The 19,122-nt window shown below is 40.1% G+C and overlaps 2 protein-coding genes across 3 annotated transcripts; one reads left to right on the top strand and one right to left on the bottom strand.

Annotated features, from left to right (window-relative positions):
• Positions 1–5,044: 5,044 nt before the first annotated feature.
• On the top strand, positions 5,045–8,263 carry rnf185 (ring finger protein 185). 2 transcript variants are annotated; one of them, XM_024380730.2, is made up of 7 exons: positions 5,045–5,201; positions 5,476–5,698; positions 6,009–6,027; positions 6,178–6,290; positions 6,413–6,467; positions 6,871–6,988; positions 7,149–8,263. In XM_024380730.2, exons 2-7 carry the CDS (start codon positions 5,523–5,525, stop codon positions 7,244–7,246), a joined length of 579 nt encoding a protein of 192 aa, XP_024236498.1. In that variant the 5' UTR covers positions 5,045–5,201; positions 5,476–5,522; the 3' UTR covers positions 7,247–8,263. The 2 variants fall into 2 exon arrangements, with proteins under 2 accessions (XP_024236498.1, XP_024236499.1); XM_024380731.2 differs by having other exon boundaries at positions 5,055–5,150.
• A 184-nt stretch (positions 8,264–8,447) lies between these two features.
• Positions 8,448–10,385, bottom strand: LOC112219463. Its single transcript, XM_024380728.2, has 2 exons — positions 10,148–10,385; positions 8,448–9,496 (listed from the first exon to the last, which is right to left on the bottom strand). The coding sequence occupies exons 1-2, from the start codon at positions 10,275–10,277 to the stop codon at positions 8,727–8,729; spliced, it is 900 nt and encodes a 299-aa protein (XP_024236496.1). The 5' UTR covers positions 10,278–10,385; the 3' UTR covers positions 8,448–8,726.
• Between the last annotated feature and the right edge of the window lie 8,737 nt (positions 10,386–19,122).

A 19,122-nucleotide genomic window follows, 5' to 3' on the forward strand; every position in this document is an offset into this window, starting at 1 on the left:
AACAAGTTCTCATTTACAACTGCGACCTGGCCAAGATAAAGCAAAGCAGTGCGACAAAAACAACAACACAGAGTTACACATTAACAAAAGTACAGTCAATAACACAAAATAAATGAAAAATAGACAAATCTATGTACAGTGTGTGCAAATGTAGAAGAGTAGGGAGGTAGGCAATAAATAGGCCATAGAGGCAAAGCTAATTACAATTTAGCATTAATACTGGAGTGATAGATGTGCAGATGATAATGTGCAAGTAGAGATACTGGGGTGCAAAAGAGCAAAAAGATAAATAACAATATGGGGATGAGGTAGTTGGATGTGCTATTTACAGATTGGCTGTGTACAGGTACAGTGATCGGTAAACTGCTCTGACAGCTGATGCTTAAAGTTAGAGAGGGAGATATAAGACTCCAGCTTCAGTGATTTTTGCAGTTCATTCCAATCATTGGCAGCAGAGAACTGGAAAGAAAGGCGGCCAAAGGGGCTGTTGGCTTTGGGGATGACCAGTGAAATATACCTGCTGGAGCGCGTGCTATGGGTGGGTGTTGCTATGGTGACCAGTGAGCTGTGTTAAGGTGGAGCTTTACCTAGCAAAGACTTATAGATGACCTGGAGCCAGTGGGTTTAGGGACGTATATGTAGTGAGGGCCAGCCAACGAGAGCATACAGGTTGCAGTGGTGGGTGTTATATGGGGCTTTGGTGATAAAACGGATGGCACTGTGATAGCCAACACTCCACTCAGCAAACTGGATGTAGTCTATCTCAACCCCCCCCCCCCAAAAACAAAATAATAAGAATACAATAATAAACACTTGCACCCTTTCTGGCTCTGACTTAACTGATAACTACTTTATTGAGGAAACGTGTACTTACTATGCCTGTGATATGTGGTTGTCAAATCAAATCACCGAATACAACATGTGTAGACCTTACTGTGAAACGCTTACTTACATACAAGCCCTTAACCAACAATGCAGTTTTAAGAAAAATACCTTAAAAAAGTAAGAAAAAAAGTAACATAATTAAAGAGCAGCAGTAAAATAACAATAGTGAGGCTATATAAAGGGGGTACCAGTACAGTATATACAGTTGAAGTCGGAAGTTTACATACACCTTTGCCAAATACATTTATACTCAGTTTTTCACAATTCCTGACATTTAATCCTAGTAAAAATTCCCAGTCTTAGGTCAGTTAGGATCACCACTCTTAGGGATCGCGTACCGCTAGCGGGACACTTTGACAACATCCAGAGAAATTGGAGCGCACCAAATTCAAATTACAAAATGTCAGAATAATAGTAGAGAGAATTATTTAATTGAGCTTTTATTTCTTTCATCACATTTCCAGCAGGTCAGAAGTTTACATACACTCAATTAGTATTTCGTAGCATTGTCTTTAAATTGTTTAACTTGGGTCAAATGTTTCGGGTAGCCTTCCACAACCTTCCCACAATAAGTTGGGTGAATTTTGGCCCATTCCTCCTGACAGAGCTGGTGTAACTGAGTCAGGTTTGTAGACCTCCTTGCTCACACACGCCTTTTCAGTTCTGCCCACACATTTTCTATGGGATTGAGGTCAGAGCTTTGTGATGGCCACTCCAATACCTTGTCCTTAAGCCATTTTGCCACAACTTTGTAAGTATGCTTGGGGTTATTGTCCATTTGGAAGACCCAATTGCGACCAAGCTTTGTTGCTTCAATATATCCACATAATTTTCATTCCTCGTGATGCCATCTATTTTGTGAAGTGCACCAGTCCCTCCTGCAGCAAAGCACCCTCACAACATAATGCTGCTACCTCCGTGCTTCACGGTTGGAATGGTGTTCTTCTACTTGCAAGCATCCCCCTTTTTCCTCCAAACATAACAATGGTTATTATGGCCAAACAATTATATATATTTTTCACCAGACCAGAGAACATTTCTCCAAAAAGTATAATCTTTGTCCCCATGTGCAGTTGCAAACCGCAGTCTGGCTTTTTTTTATGCCGGTTTTGGAGCAGTGGCTTCTTCCTTGCTGAGCTGCCTTTCAGGTTATGTCGATATAGGACTTGTTTTACTGTGGATAAATATACTTTTGTACCTGTTTCATCCAGCATCTTCACAAGGTCCTTTGCTGTTGTTCTGGGATTGATTTGCACTTTTCACACCGTAGTACATTCATCTCTAGGAGACAGAACGCATCTCCTTCCTGAGCGGTATGATGGCTGCGTGGTCCCACGGTGTTTATACTTGCTTACTATTGTTTGTACAGATGAACGTGGTACCTTCAGGCATTTGGAAATTGCTTTTAAGGATGAACCAGACTTGTGGCAGTCTACAATTTTTTTCTGAGGCCTTGGCTGATTTCTTTTGATTCTCCCATACAATCATTAAAAGCATTGTTGTAAAATAACGTTTTTTTTCTTACGATTCATCAATTTCTAGTTCAGATTTGGCTGCTAAGACTTTTGCCATATTTCTTTGAGAAAATGCCTCACCCAGTTCATCATCAATCCATGGAGATTGACGAACCCCAACTGTACTCTTTCTTACTGGTGCATGATGGTCCATTACCTCAGTGAGCAAATCAATAAAACATTCTGTAGCGTGATTTAAATCATCCTCTAGATAAATCAGCGCCCAGTGTACAGCAGCCATATCATTTTGAAATAGCTCATGATTAAATGTTTTAAAATGTATATTGACCACAATCCTAGGGGGTTTATTTGGAACCATGGTGTTCATGGTTATGGTCACAATCTTATGGTCTGTCCAGCCCACTGGCATTGATTTGGCTTTTAAGCATTGCAATGGTATATTACAGAAGATCAGATCAATGCATGTGTCTGAATGATGAGCCAACTTAGTTGATGATCTGGTAGTGTCATTAACCATTTGTTTCAAACCACAGTTCTCTGCAAATCTCATCAATTTAGTTCTATTATGATCCTTCCAATTTATATTAAAATCACCCAAGATAAATCCTTCTCTGTTACTATCTGTGGCCTGGTCAAACCCAGTGCATAAGTCATCCATATAGGACACCTTAGAGCTAGGAGGTCTATAAACACATCCTACCAAAATTACATTAACTACTTCAGTTGGCTGATTTCACCAAAACGTGAATGTAATATAACCTATTCTAGGAGCCTATTGTTTGTGTATGACCTTTAATAATTGTTCACTTCTTTGTCAACAATGTCAGGTACAAGTAGGGTTGACTGGGGCCTTCAGTAAGTAAGGCACAGGGGGTAAGAAGGCACAGGGGGTAAGAAATCATTTTTACATTACAGATATAAAATCCAACTGTGACCATGGTAAAGTTAACTACATTACTTTAGTTGGCTGCTTTGAGTAAAATGAGTATGTAATACATTGTATTCTGAGAGCCTAGTGTGTGAACTATGTGGAATATTTTTGGACACTTCCCTGAAAACAGGTACTAACAGGAGGTGCAATATGAGTCTGTCAGGTCGTCACTCTGAATGGCAATGGAGGCTTTGGTAGTCCACACAACGAAGAAGCAGGTGTTCCTTCCAGTAATGTGGAGCTGACTTTGGACCTGGTGCCAGTGGGGATGGTCTTCCCGGAGGCGATAAGACCCTACCTCCTTGATATAGAAATCCTTCAATTTGACTGCCTCATCAATGGTAAGGTAGGCCGTCACTGTAAATGAGAACGTGTTCTTTAACTGACTTGCCTAGTTAAATTAAGGTTAAATAATACATTTAAAAAAATAAGTTCCCTTGCACCATATGGACACTTGACCTCCACCACTGCTATGGTGCCCACCAGGCCATCCGGTGAGGCACTACCTTTTCATTATATGTGCCCCACTTTACAGACAACACCCCCATCCAACGACTGTGATCTGAGGACCCTTTTTAGCAGAGACGGAGTAATGAACTTGGCCCTAACCACTGCTCTATAACTGCTGGCTGTCAACCTCCCTCTCTTCATGGTGTGCCAGTTGGGGTTGATGCACTGTCCTACTGTTGCTTGCCGTATAGCCTCCTGCTGCTCCACCGACAGCGCCATGCCAGCCAGGATGCCTGCATTCCCCAGGTGTCCTTGTTTTTTAACAATGTCCAGTGATGACAGGGAAGGTAGTGGTTGTTCTGGCTCAGGTTCAGGAGCCCTGTCATTCAACTGAACCTGCCCTGGAGATGGTTCCTTAGTCACTGAAGATCCTCCTGTGTGGGCACTCGGGATATAGCGTTGTAGTCTTCGTCTTTGAAGATTTGTCTCTGGTCATGAAACTACAATACAGTCTTGATGTCTTAACAGTCAATTCTGAATATCAATAGATTTTTAGATTCATTCTCATCAATGACAACATTCTAGAACTGAGTTATAAATCATCTAAGTCTGATATTCAGGATAATCTGGTTAATGATTATATCATTAAGTGGCTCTTGTAGAATGACAGCTTTATAGAACACACTGTATTTACAAGATGCTCAAACTTAACTTAATAGCTTCACTCACCGACACAGGATAAACTTTATCCCTCATGCTGGCCCTGACCAAACTGGTAAATTGCCCCTCACTATAGGTGCACTTTCGCCATGTTCAGACTATAGTGGTCTTTTCCCCTTTTAATACACTTATGCTCATCCTTAAATGCCATAAAGTCTGAAATAAACAAGTCGACACACTGTACAAACAATTATCTAGGCTAAGTATTAAATTATGTTTTGATCTATTGCTCTACTAGAAAAACGATGTCCCGAGTTTCTGACTTCGAATTCCGAATTGGATGACCGTTAAACATTGTTTTTCCCTGTCGGGAACTCGTTTTTATTTTATTTTTTTAATTCACAGTTGTTTTGAATGCACTTAAATCAGTAGTCCCTGATGGCTGTGGTAACTATTGACGACACCAGCACTAGGCTATAACGTACACTTTATGATTTTAATTTTTTTTTTTTAACCGTAATTTAAGGTTAGGCATACGGTTAGCAGTGTGGTTAGGGTAAGGTTTAAAATCCGATTTTAAGAAAAATTGTAGAAAGGGTGGCTGTGGTGACGACCTGGGGCTAGGGCAACCAATCTGTATCCCTAATCCCCACACAACTTCCGGATAATACAGTGACGCAATCATCTGAAACTAAAAGTGGAATTTAACTTGGCAACTTGAGTAAATAGGTGGCGTCCTACATAGCTAGGTAGATAACTCTACCCACGACACAGAGGATTTGTTTGATGAAAGCAAGGAGGTAGTCAATTGTATTTGTATGTTGATATAGCTAGCTATGTAACGTTAGCTAAACCAATAGCACATTCTTCTATCTAGCTTTAGCATACATGTTTTGCTAAACTAGCTAGCCACTGGATCTATCTGCTGCGTCAGTCTATTTGGTGACGTTACTAACGTCGCTGGAGAAATGTTGAGTAACAGTTCTCTGAACATTTCACTATTGTAACCTAATTCAACTTACGGAACTATCGATTGTCATATGTTTGGATTCATTATCACATGCTAATTTACAGGCAAGGGGGTCGGCTACTTTCGTCACCTCACTCTACATCCTGAAACAATGGCTAGCGCTGCCCCTCCACCAGCAGCTGCCTCGACTGCCACTGAGAACCCCATCCCCGGCGCAAGCAGCTCGACAGCGGGGGAGGGTGGTAACCAGGACAGCACATTCGAATGCAACATCTGCCTGGACACCTCCAAGGATGCAGTGATCAGTCTGTGTGGGCATCTCTTTTGGTAAGCACCCTCTTGTCTTGACAATGTTCTGTATTTGAGATTGAGGGACATTAATCCTTATTATCTGGTCGCCTGTACTCGGTAAAGGGTCTCGTTCACAATTAAATAGAGTAATTTAATGTATCTCTGTGGTCTTATTTCACATGTCATGTTAGTTGTATATGGGGAAATGTTATTGATGCCATGTTTAGCTTTTGTAGTGCAATCCTCAGATGTCAGGATGAATGATGAGATGAGATACTATGACTTGACTGTCATCTAATTATTCTATCCCCCATCCCTTACCTTCCCTGTCCCCTTGCACATCTAGTTGGCCCTGCTTACATCAGGTAAGGCAGGTGATACCGAATTTATTTTACACAACCACTGTCATGATCAGCTGTCACTTGACCCTATCCCAAGGGATACTTTACTGCTTCTCTGAATGTATCATGTGATCTTAACCAGGGAGGTCTGAATTCCCCCCCATGTTTATGCAGTGGTTGGAGACCAGACCTAACAGACAAGTGTGTCCAGTATGCAAAGCAGGCATCAGTCGAGAGAAAGTCATCCCACTATATGGCAGGGGAAGTACGGGCCAACAGGACCCAAGGTGGGTTGATGCACTCAATAAATGAAAGCAAGACGCACAGTTTTCATACATTCCTCAGTTATCTACTCTGAATTCCACATCCCAAACTACAGCTGTAAACAACTAATCTCTCATTGTTATAGGGAGCGAACACCTCCTCGACCACAAGGACAGAGGCCAGAGCCTGAAAATCGTGGTGTAAGTTTTCAGACTGTAATTAATTTTGCAAGAATGTGAGCAAAGTTCAATCCAGTTTGTTCTACTGTGTACCACCTGTTTGCAATGTTGACTGCTGTATTGCACTACCCATTCATGATGAAACTATTACATGGTATTGTGTAGTTGCTGTAGTGCAAACCTGCCCATAGCCTAATTCATTAGCAGAATTACCTTTTCTACTGGGACCTATTAAGCTCTATCTGATGAGTAAGAGAGAAAGGCTCTTTATTTGACCCCTTGAGAATGACAACACGGCACTAACGATTGCATCACCTCTCCCTCAACACCTGTTAAATCAAGGTTTTTTTGTACATATTGAATAGTAATGTTATAACCCTATCAATGCAATGTTACTGTAAAGTTCTCTTTCTTCCCATTACAGGGATTTCAGGGTTTTGGTTTTGGAGATGGAGGATTCCAGATGTCTTTTGGCATTGGTGCCTTTCCATTTGGCATTTTTGCTACAGCTTTTAACATCAATGATGGAAGACCACCCCCAGGTACTTTAGTTCTGCAGGTTGCGCATTGTGTATTGTAACAATGTTTGATCAAAATGTGATTATTGTAAATGGCCCCCTCTACCTTGAAAAGCAGTTGTTCACCTGTTAAAGTAATCTCTCTCAACGTGTGTCCCCCCCTGCCCCGCCCCCACACACATAGCTGCCCCTGGAACCCCTCAGCACATGGATGAACAGTTCCTGTCTCGACTCTTTCTATTTGTTGCTCTGGTGATCATGTTTTGGCTGCTAATCGCATAAATGTCTGAGCAGCCAGGACCAAGGCTCAAGTTGGACAGTTGTTTGCAGATACTTGTTTGATTTTTGTGCTTTTCCACATTTAAGTATTGTCCTTTAGACTTGACAAGCTATTGATTTAATTTCAGTAATCAATATCACTACTGTTTGATTACACCTGTACTATGAATCCTACAGAAGTCTGAAATAGTTTTTTTTGTTCGAACAATGGCCCTGCCTCTCATTTCCATCAAGGTTATTGTGTTTTTATTAGACATTTTAAGTGTACCAGGTTGGCAATATAGAACCAGATACTAAAAGAAAGATGGTAAATGTAAGCTACCAGATGTATCCTCTGTGCTTCTATTGATATAGATTACAAGTGGTATGTCCTGTTTCTAAACTAAATATGATATATAAATTCAGGAAGAGGCGTATCATTGGTGATACTTTAAAAATGACACAACAATTGCCTTTTGAGTACCACTACCAGTATGAAGCCATATAAACAATACAGTGGTGCATTTTTATGTGTGGTGTTAGCAGGGGAATAGTCGTGAAGAGCCGTATTGGTATGGTTTTAAGTTATTTAATGACATACTATACCAGTATGTCCTCAGTTGCGCTAGGAGCGATTTGGTAAGACTATTTCTTATGTTTCAGAAAATAAGTGAATAAATTATCTTAAGGTTACAATATTTGAAGGATGAAAGTTGAGACAATTTTAAAGGAGTTATTTTTTGTTGAATGATACTGTCATTGTCTGCCACTTGTAAGACTATTATTTAGTCTGAAAAATGTAGAATTCTAATGCAAACGCTTCTATAGCATACATAGTAAAGAGCTTGGGAAAAAATATGCAAATGGTATAACATGGATATAGTTTTCTTCAACCTGACACAACTAAACAAGATGACGGTCATGATAATATGCATGAGTAACTGATGCAGTTATTTGAGTAATCCCTCTAATTTCTATTTCATTTTTTGTCTTGTTTACAACTTTTACTCATTTATTCTAAAATAAATATAGTAAAATATATAGAGTGGATTATTATAATAACATTGGATGGTTAGAATAGCATTAGCATCTGTAATAAAGACTTTGTACTATATCCTACTGCGAGATCTTTACCTAAACATTAATTTCACCTTTTATATGGGTTGTCAATGTGTTTCTCGTCAGGCTTTGACCACTCAATTCCAGACAAACATTCAAAATTAGAAACAGAATAACAGCCCATTTTATTTTCAATTGGGTTAAGAACTTGCATTCACAACAGCAAAATTAGAAGATCTATAAAAATGAAAAAAGTTGTTTTTTGCACCTCTCTATGATACCACCAAAAATGTGATATTCCAAAAACAGAACATGAATAACTTGCCTATTCATGTGCATTAGGAGAGAGATTTAAAAATATATATTTTAGAAAAAGATTGTTTCGGTCAAAATTTCAAAAAACATAAACCTGAGAACAACCCGTCGACCCTACAATATGAATGAGTTATGACGTCTCTTGATCTGGCAGTTCTTTGGACACCGTCACGGGTGGTTCATTGACAGTCACTGGCTGATCCATACTAAACTCGGCCTCATACATAATCTGTTGGATCTTAATTTTGGTCTCACATCTTTTTTGTGGGGTTAGCCTCTTCAAAGCAGGAACGAAGCTGAGGAGTAACATCTCATCCTCGTCACACTGCCAGATAGGGATCGTGGAATCTGATCTGTGATCTTTCTCTTTGGCCAGCAGCATCCTGTTCTTAGCGGAGCGCTTAGAGGGAGTGCTTGAGGAACATGGTGAAGCAGGTTGTCTTGTCTGAGGCCTCTCCTTGGTCGCGTAAATTGATGACTGGAGCACTGCGGATGTCTGGGGCGCTGGGGACGTCTGGGCGCCTGGTGGACACTTGCCCAGAAAAGACAGTTGGGCGCCTTGTTGCCCTGGGGACAGCTGGGTCACAAAAGCTAGCTGTGACATGGTGCCAACCTGGGTGCGAGGGGTTTTCATGTCGTTCACCAGGGCTGTGTTGAGTGTTTTGACAGGTATTATTTCATTCTGTGAGCTTTTATTGATTGTATCAGGGCTTTCCAGGTTGGCAGGGGCCACATTGCTGTTTCTTGGTTTAATGAATGGTTGAAGAAAGATCAGATGCTGTCTGTATTTCCATCGGCTTGGAGCGAGCTCCCCTGTCTCCTCCTTACTCCTCTTCTCCTGTCTTACTTCCTTGAAGTATCGGTCTCTCAGATTCTTCCATTTCCTTTTGCACTCTTCAGCTAAAGGGATAAATAAATATAGAATAATCATACTCAAAATAATATTGTTTTATGCATTGGATATCGAACATGAAGCTTTCTAAAGTAGTATGAATATAACTATTTATTTATATATATTTTTTTCTTCAGATAACGTTAGAGGTGATTGTCTCTATCCCATCGATGGAGCCTCATCGGGTTCCTACTTATAAACTGTAAATAGAAGGATCTACCATTGGAGTTGGTACTAAATTTGCAGTGCTCTCCATTTCATGTCAAAATGTCGACAGGCTGGCTACTTGACATTTGTTCTATCAGTGATTAATTGGTAGCTAATGTCATTCATGCGCGGAAAATGCGATGCCTCAAGTGACGCTACTTGTCTCATCGCGCGGTGGGGAACGGAGAAGAAAAATCCCTCCCTGTGCGCCAGTGACTGCCGTCTGCGCTGATCTCACGAATTCGTCGCCGCTGCCTCCCCATTGACTACAATGCGGTTCTTGCAGTGAGGTGCTGTTAAAACTCACCGTACTCATGCTACTCACGTGATTTAAAACATAATATAAACAAACTTGAAAAAAAAGTCAGCTTGCTTACAACTAATGTTAGCTAGCTAAAACATTTGCATTAATGTGACTTCATAATTTGTAGAAATAGGCTACCAAAGCTCACCTGGAAGAGCTGTCAATGAGCTTATTTTCCCCCAAGCAAGTGATCTTGTGTCACCATTGCGGTAATCTGGCAAAGTTGTATTATACAGCTCAGGAAAATTAAAAACAGACAATATCAACTTTTCGTCCATCTTGACTTCTTGACATACGCGGAAGCGACGGTCTCCCGCCTGTGTGGCGCGTGGTTACGTCAAAGCGGTATGTACTGTACAGAATATCGCCAGCCGATCCGCTGCCGCATGCGTGTCCCTGCGCTACCTGTCTCCCTTTATCTGTCATATGCCTACTCATCACAAGAGGGCAGTACAATCTCGTGTTCTGAATACTTAGAGAGGACACAACCAAAGGATTTGGCAGCATGATATACCATCTCTGGGACACCTGTCCTGAAGGTGGGCTCATCAGTGTCAACCTAACTCTCAAATATAAATAATTGACCAGACATTAGTCCTAGGCTATAGCTAAGCAAATTATTATATTAGATGAAGTGCAAACAGGCTAGCGGAAAATCGGTGCTCATGCTTTGTCTCATTTCATGCAGCAGTAGCCTATTATTTCAAAAAAAATTTAAACCATCTGATTGTGTCATATGACAACTGGCATATCATCCCAGACATTAGTGGAGCTACAGGAATGTCCACCAGAGCTGTTGCCAGAGAGTGTAATGTTAATTTCTCTACTATAAACCGCCTCCAACGTCATTTTAGAGAATTTTGCTGTATGTCCAACTGGCCTAACAACCGCAGACCACATGTAAACACGCCAGGACCTCCACATCCGGCTTCTTCACCTGCGGGATCGTCTGAGACCAACCAGTCGGACAGCTGATGAAATGGACAAGTATTTCTGTCTGTAATAAAGCTCTTTTGTGCCGAAAAATGTATTCTGATTGGCTGGGCCTGGCTGGGACTATGCCCTCCCAGGCCCACCCATGGCTGTGCCCCTGCCCAGTCATGTGAAATCCACAGATTAGGGCCTAATTAATTTATTTTAATTGACTGATTTCCTTATATGAGCTGTAACTCAGTAAAATTGTTGCATGTTGGGTTGGTATTTTTGTTTAGTATAAGTACTGTAGGCCTCTACTAGCATTTATTTCAACACACAGTACAAGCCTTTACCACTGGAGAAACATAATTACATGCTTGTGTAGATACATCTTCTGTTGCTCATACAACTCTAAAGTCTTCATTGTGTGTAGTCAGTCCAAGCAGTCCAAAACCTCTGTACCATTCCCATTAATTGACCGTTCACATATGGCATTCCAGTTGTTACATGCGGTGTTCAAAAACAGCATTTGAAAAATAGAGAGAAATGGCATCATTCCACAACACATATATCCACCCAGCTCCTCTCACACCTCAGGGGTACCAGCCTGGTTCATTAGTGGGTCCCCACCCTCCACCTCCCTTTCCCCACCCACTCTTTCCACCTTCCCGTTCCCCTTCCTCCCGCACTCTGTCCTCTTCAGCAGGTGTCTGTTGGACACAGACTGCCACCGTATTCTCATCCACCATTTCACATGTCAGGTTACAGAAGGCAGAGAGAGGCAAGTTGATCCACTGCAGCCCCCGCTTACTTGCCTTTTGTTCCTGCTGGCTCCTGAGCTTCTGGCTTGTGGGCTTAAAGACCCAAGCAGGTCCCTGTTTAATATCCATTCACATTACTGCTGCATTGCTTTAAGCACCAGATGTCAGAGCAGCTCACATATCACTGCACCTGTACATAGCCCATCCAATGACCTCATCCCCATACTGTATTTATTTATTTATCTTGCTCCTTTGCTCCCCAGTATCTCTACTTGCACATTCATATATATATATATATATATATATATATATATATATATACACACACACACACACAGTGGGGCAAAAAAGTATTTAGTCAGCCACCAATTGTGCAAGTTCTCCCACTTAAAAAGATGAGAGAGGCCTATAATTTTCATCATAGGTACACTTCAACTATGTCAGACAAAATGAGAAAAAAAAATCCAGCAAATCACATTGTAGGATTTTTAATGAATTTATTTGCAAATTATGGTGGAAAATAAGTATTTGGTCAATAACAAAAGTTTATCTCAATACTTGGTTATATACCCTTTGTTGGCAATGACAGAGGTCAAACGTTTTCTGTAAGTCATCACAAGGTTTTCACACACTGTTGCTGGTATTTTGGCCCATTCCTCCATGCAGATCTCCTCTAGAGCAGTGATGTTTTGGGGCTGTTGCTGGGCAACACAGACTTTCAACATCCCTCCAAAAGATTTTCTATGGGGTTGAGATCTGGAGACTGGCTAGGCCACTCCAGGACCTTGAAATGCTTCTACAATTTTGTTTCTGGTGTCCTTTGACAGCTCTTTGGTCTTGGCCATAGTGGAGTTTGGAGTGTGACTGTTTGAGGTTGTGGACAGGTGTCTTTTATACTGATAACAAGTTCAAACAGGTGCCATTAATACAGGTAACTAGTGGAGGACCGATGGAGCCTCTTAAAGAAGAAGTCTTGCTTGTTTGTAGGTGACCAAATACAAAGGTTATATAACAAAGTATTGAGATAAACTTTTGTTATTGACCAAATACTTATTTTCCACCATAATTTGCAAATAAATTCATTAAAAATCCTACAATGTGATTTTCTGGATTTTTTTTCTTCTCAGTTTGTCTTTCATAGTTGAAGTGTACCTATGATGAAAATTACAGGCCTCTCTCATCTTTTTAAGTGGGAGAACTTGCACAATTGGTGGCTGACTAAATACTTTTTTGCCCCACTGTATGTATATATATATATATATATATATTCTGCACATCTACCATTCCAGTGTTTAATTGCTATATTGTAATTACTTTGCCACTATGGCCTATTTATTGCCTTACCTCCCTTATCCTACCTCATTTGCACACACTGTATATAGACTTTTTCTATTGTATTATTGACTGTATGTTTGTTTATTCCATGTGTAACTCTGTGTTGTTGTATGTGTCGAACTGCTTTGCTTTATCTTGACCAGGTCACAGTTGTAAATGAGAACTTGTTCTCAACTAGCCAAACTGGTTAAGTAAAGGTGAAATAAAAAATAATAGATCATCTCATTCTGCTTCATTTGTTTCCAAACTGTTGTCCACTGCCAATCACACTCCTAACTAATGAGAATGATAACAATTGAATCCTTGTATAAGAAATGAGTAACCCCTGTTATATAAAATGCTGTGATGAACTACGATCATAAATAGACAAGCAGACACTTAATTAGATTGGATGCCTAAATATAGATCTCCAGATTCGTGCAGCGATATCTTATAGCCTAATAATGTGCAGTGAGACAGGCTCTATGCCGGTGGAAAGTCGCAGTCATTTGTATCTCTGATTCCTTGCTGGTTTCTATAAATGTCCTTGTTTCTCTCCATTGCTATGCATGTGGGATGTACAAGGAATGAATCCCTAAAATTACTTATTGTAGAAGTAGCCGGCTGTTATGTCTGATCCCAGCAGTACAATGATGGCCGTAAGGATGGTGCTAAGACATAACCTGGAATTTGGAGATACACTTACAAATATCACAGTGAAATATCACAGTGAAAGATTTTTTTTTTCATTTTCACTTAGACATATATATTATTATTATTATTTTTAAATGAGTTGATATTGTAATGTTAGCTAGCTAGCTAACTTTACATACTGTATAGCTAGCTAATTGAATTAAATATAACCAGCTAACGTCATATTAGCTTGTTAGCCAACTTGATGTATTTATCATTGTAAATTAAAAACACAAACTCGAAATGCATTTATAGTTAGCTAGCTAACAGACATGGAAAAGGGTGAAGGGATTAGCAACTCTGGCTGTCAGATAAGGGAGAGAGTAGGCTACTCTGGACAGGACAGATACCTTTGTGGGAGAACATTATAAAAATATTCTCCAGTTCCAGTACCTAGTTAGAAAAACTATGAGAACAGAGAGATATTGCAACATAATAGCCAGTACTGTCTAATTTGAGTATAATGAAGCCTGTTTCTTTGTGATGTTTTCTGTCCTCAGATACAGAGAGCTGTCAAATTAAGAGGTTCCTGTGAATGTCCCAAGGTAATAAGGGTGTATCCTTGTATATCATGGGTTATATGTTTGCAAATGTTGTAAACAAAAATACAATTAAAAGTCACGCACAATGTATAAACCAATTACATCTGGAGCAGACCAACCCTGCTGGATGTGCAGGCTTCTATTCCAGCCCAGTACTGACACACCTGATTAAATTCACAAAACCTAATTAGTTGATAATCAAATGTGTAATTGCTGGGCTGGAATAGTAGTCCTCTTACCAAGTAGATCAGGGATCAGTGAAGTGAGGATGGCCACCTCTGGCATTGACAGTAATTTATCTGCATTTCTGTGTTGTATTCTCAGATTAACATTTTTTTGTCCAGTTGTAAGCACTCAAATTAGTTGAATTTGATTGTCACTCATTCTCAGGATTTCAGCCATGTGAACCTATTTAGCAGCTGATGATAATGGAACGCACTGCCAACTCCGATCCTCAAGCACCGCAACAAGACTATGATATATTCTAATATTTGATGCAGAAAGTGTATATTTGTACATTCAGCTCATTGTGGAAATATTGCAAGTATTTACCCAGCACTCCCAAGTCCTTCTTCTTCTTGGGCCCAGTGTGGACCCGTTGACTGATCCCCACATCTGGGTTAACATGTACACTTTGCCACTGCTTAGGCTGAGCATCGCAGGACAAAGGGAAGTGTGAGACAGCTGCTGGTCTATCAGATAACATCCACAAGAAAAATAATTGATACATCTTGTCCATGTCTGTATTAAAGGCAGTGAGTTATTAAATTAACTTCATGTTGAAAATGCCCTTCAATTGAACACATTGTGTAACAACATAAGCATGGGATCTGGGGGGCGCCTCCCCAGATAGCATATGAGCACGTCATGGCAAAAGCTGTACAACTGTAACATTTGATCTCATTATCATTGCAAAATGTGTAGAATAGCATGAGATAAGCTATAAAACTACAACTTTTCCTCTGCCCTATGACAATGTATGCAGAATTGCATGAAATTACCTTGAAAATTAAAAATTCTCTCAGCCTCATTGTAAAATGTGTAGAATAGCATGATAATGGCTATGAAACTGCACTGTGAAATGTCGGTATGCCACTGATAATGCTGTCCCACTGAGGGGAATTATTAGCTTTATTTCTAAAAACATGCACGTGTGTTGTGTATAAGTCAAGGCCGTGACTTTGTTTTGTGAGATTAGAAATTGTGGTGGTACGTGAAAAGCTTTCCCACCAAAACACACGAGACCAAGTTGATGACCAACTGATTGACCTCAAATAATAGGGTTGAAAACAATCAAGTTATCATTAGAGAGCGCTCTTCACACCAGGCCACAGAGTGTAGATAATCAAAAATACATTGGCAGAGGTCGCTGGCAGAAGTTTGTCTTTGTATAGTCCTCTTGGCAATAACAAAGCACCATAGGCTCTCTGAGTCTTCTGGGTTGGGGTAATAATTGTGATCCCAAGGTCCTCCTAAGAAAAAAGCAAAGTAGCCCCAAAAAGCAAGGCACACAAAATGTGGACATTAAGCAGTGTAGAGAGAAGCAGGCATCATCTCTGCAGATCACACATTCCCTTTACATTCCATCTATTCAAAGATTGTAATTGTTTACAGTTGAAACTGCAAATGGCTTGATATCATGTATTTGTGGGAATCGTACTAAATAAAAACCTGTTGGACTACTGACCTATAATAATAAATAAAAAAACAGATATTCAAATGTTTTGAAAAAGAAAAATCTAAAAACACTGAAAAAGTTTTACCCTCTTCAATGCCAAGGTGAACTGTTGAATTAAGACCTCTGGCTGCTTTCAGCCTGTTCAGGCACCTCTGGCCACTGACTTGTCACCTGCAGCTCTCCATTGTATTGGGCCCCACTGAAAAGAAGGCATCCTAACGGAGGTACACAACAGACAACATGAAAGTGTGTCAGTTTAGAAAGTTAAGATTACAGAGAGTTTAACAAAGACCCTGAAATAAATGTAATTATCCATATCACCTGTGAGGCAATAAAACATATTTGATTGAAACGACGCTGGAGATGAGAAGCAGGTACGGGACCTGAACGTTTAATGTGGAACAGACAGGTAACAAGACAGGAACAGCGTCAGCACACGGGTAACAACAACATACAAACATTAATGCAGAAGCTGGGAACATAGCTGGGGAACTGACAAATACGATGTCACTTTAAGTACTGAACACTACATACCTTCAGTTGGGTTACTTGAATTGTTCTAGGCAATGGGTTTCCACAAAAAACAAAATGGAGTTAGCAGAACAAATGACTTTAACAGTCTACTGTTGTTTAATTCCCCAATTTTCACTAAAGGCACCACTAGGACTACATAGTGTATATGTGGGGTGGCAGGGTAGCCTAGTGGTTAGAGCGTTGGACTAGTAACCGGAAGGTTGCAAGTTCAAACCCCTGAGCTGACACGGTACAAATCTGTCATTCTGCCCCTGAACAGGCAGTTAACCCACTGTTCCTAGGCTGTCATTGAAAATAAGAATTTGTTCTTAACTTACTTGCCTAGTTAAATAAAGGTAAAAATAAATAAGTAGCCTCACATATAGCCACCCTATTTCCCTTTCTATTCTATAAAATGTTTAAGAAATCAGTCCCATGGCTTGAGCAGAATAGTCATTTTTCCCCTCAGCATAGGGGAAGGAACGTTGAACACATTCCACACAGCAATGTCAAATCCTTGTACTCAATCACATTCCAAACCTCAGGACATGTGTTTGGCCAAAACTTGTTTTGATTTTCATGTTCGGGTTAAAGAACGTATTATCCAACTCATTCAATAGCGCTTAGGTGGCATTGCAGCAATTTCTGTTTTATTACAGGCTAGGCTTACTGAACCGTATGCAAACCATTCCACAATCACTTGAAAATATGTGACAATTTCAATAATTTGGCACCACATTCAGGGTTTATAAATAACCCTGATCCACCTAATAATTGGCTGCTGGTAACTGCAAACACAGAGTAATATTTAATTTACATCCATGTAATTTCTCAGCTATTTAGTTCAGAAGTTATGCTTAACATATTTGATCCTCTTGCAGTCTAGAAAATAATATTGGTCAAACCAATCTTCCGGCTAGATCTTACACCATTAGGTTGTGCCGTTGGGCAAGGATGTGTTGTTTTATGTTTATTTTATATTTTCCACAAGAGGATTCAAAGTTTTTACAAACCAATTGCCTTTGACAACAACAATATAAGGCGCTTCTATCATACTAATCCCCAGTAATGAATTTAACACCATTAAACCTATGTGGATGTGATACAATGTCTTTCATTGAAAAAAATCACAAAGACCAGAGATAGCTATCTCAACAGCTCTAAAAACTATACATCAACAATCTGCTGGCCATTAAACCCCAGTGAAAGGGATGAGGTGATGTTTATTGTTATCTGTTTTCAAAAAACCCTTATCTGAGGAGCTTAGGACAGATTTTGAAAATCCATTAATTCCTTGATAAAAAGGTGTTGTGTTGCCTTATATGAAATCAAAGGATTTGTTGGAGAATAAATACAACCTGTAATAGCTTTACCTCAGCCGTGCACATTGTCAGAAAAGTCAGGCTGAATGACTGCACTTCATAGATAAGGTCTAGTTCTCATGCTGTGAATACTAACAGAGAGAGATTGTCAGAAGCCTTGGCTATCCATACCTGTACATTCTGAATTATATTTCACCTCTGAATATGCTCCCTTTGTGAATGGCTGTAATGCTCAAACATGATGAACACATGCTGCTCTACAGCTGACCATTTGCTGCTCCCAGCCTGCCATGTGTGTTGTGTGGTGAGGATTGGTACTGTGACAGCAACAAACAAACATCACCAAATTACATTGTCTCTATTTAATGAATAAATAAAGATTGTAAACATTTTATTGGAACTGTATGATTCAGATTGATTGAAAACCAGACGTGTAGCCTCGTGTCTAGGAATAAACTCTGAGCACAAATCAACGAGGACTGCAAGTGTTCAAATTCAGGGGCTAATCCCCAATAGGTCCTTGGTTACACCAAAGGGTTCATCTTTAAGACCAGGTTTCTAATACCAAGCAATCTATTTTTCTCTAAAACCACAACAATAAGGATCTTAGAAGCTCTCTACCCCTAATTTAATACAGAGAAATCTGATTTCTTTTTCAGAAAGCAAAGCAAAGTCCCATCCTCCCTAACCCCCTCACAAAACTGCCCAGATTAGCTGGGAATTAAGTTTAAACCATTTTGTATTTGTCTAGTCCATAGGGGGATTATGTCCTTTTTTTTCTTCCTAAATTTCTGTTATAAAATCAGAATGAGTGTGTCTGTGGTTCAGCACAGTGGAGAATGAGCCACACTAAGGTATATGCTTCACCCAAAAGCATTAACTGACTGCCTTGGCTGGCACTTTAAACACTAGGTTGAATTTGAAGTGAATTCTTTGGGCAGAAATCTTGTCATGGAGGGGTCAATTAGGATGGAGAGACAGAAGTTTCCATTCACCATTGACAATATACTGAACAGATTTCCAATTAACAATGAGGAGAGCAGGCAGTCTGGTGCGACCCACAACACTGTACCAGGTGAGGATGGAGTAAGATCAGAGAGTATTCCTACTGGGAGCCACATAGAACCTCCACAGCACACCTGCTCATGCTTCTGGTACTGCTCCCACTGTGGAGAGGTGTTCCAGGCTGACTATCCTCCTGAAAGTAAGACCTAAACCTATGACATGTTTGTTTGATGATTATGTCTAGCAGATCAGTTGTTTTTACCATTAGCCAGGTAGGTGTATAGACGTTTATGCGTTGACCTGAAATCAGTGTGCCAAACACTTACATGTAAAGTTATTTTAATTCAGCTTGGCAGTATGCATGGTCCAGAAGAATGTTT

Source organism: Oncorhynchus tshawytscha, linkage group LG20 (assembly GCF_018296145.1).
Source record: "Oncorhynchus tshawytscha isolate Ot180627B linkage group LG20, Otsh_v2.0, whole genome shotgun sequence".
In the NCBI taxonomy this organism is placed as follows: domain Eukaryota; kingdom Metazoa; phylum Chordata; class Actinopteri; order Salmoniformes; family Salmonidae; genus Oncorhynchus; species Oncorhynchus tshawytscha.

Excerpts from the sequence above, each read along its gene's own strand:
- rnf185 (XM_024380730.2), top strand. The coding sequence starts at position 5,523 with ATGGCTAGCGCTGCCCCTCCACCAGCAGCTGCCTCGACTGCCACTGAG. Across the intron at positions 6,291-6,412 it reads ACGGGCCAACAGGACCCAAG|GGAGCGAACACCTCCTCGAC; the intron begins GTGGGTTGATGC and ends TCATTGTTATAG. Across the intron at positions 6,989-7,148 it reads TGATGGAAGACCACCCCCAG|CTGCCCCTGGAACCCCTCAG; the intron begins GTACTTTAGTTC and ends CCACACACATAG.
- LOC112219463 (XM_024380728.2), bottom strand. The coding sequence starts at position 10,277 with ATGGACGAAAAGTTGATATTGTCTGTTTTTAATTTTCCTGAGCTGTAT. Across the intron at positions 9,497-10,147 it reads CTCATTGACAGCTCTTCCAG|CTGAAGAGTGCAAAAGGAAA; the intron begins GTGAGCTTTGGT and ends TTATCCCTTTAG.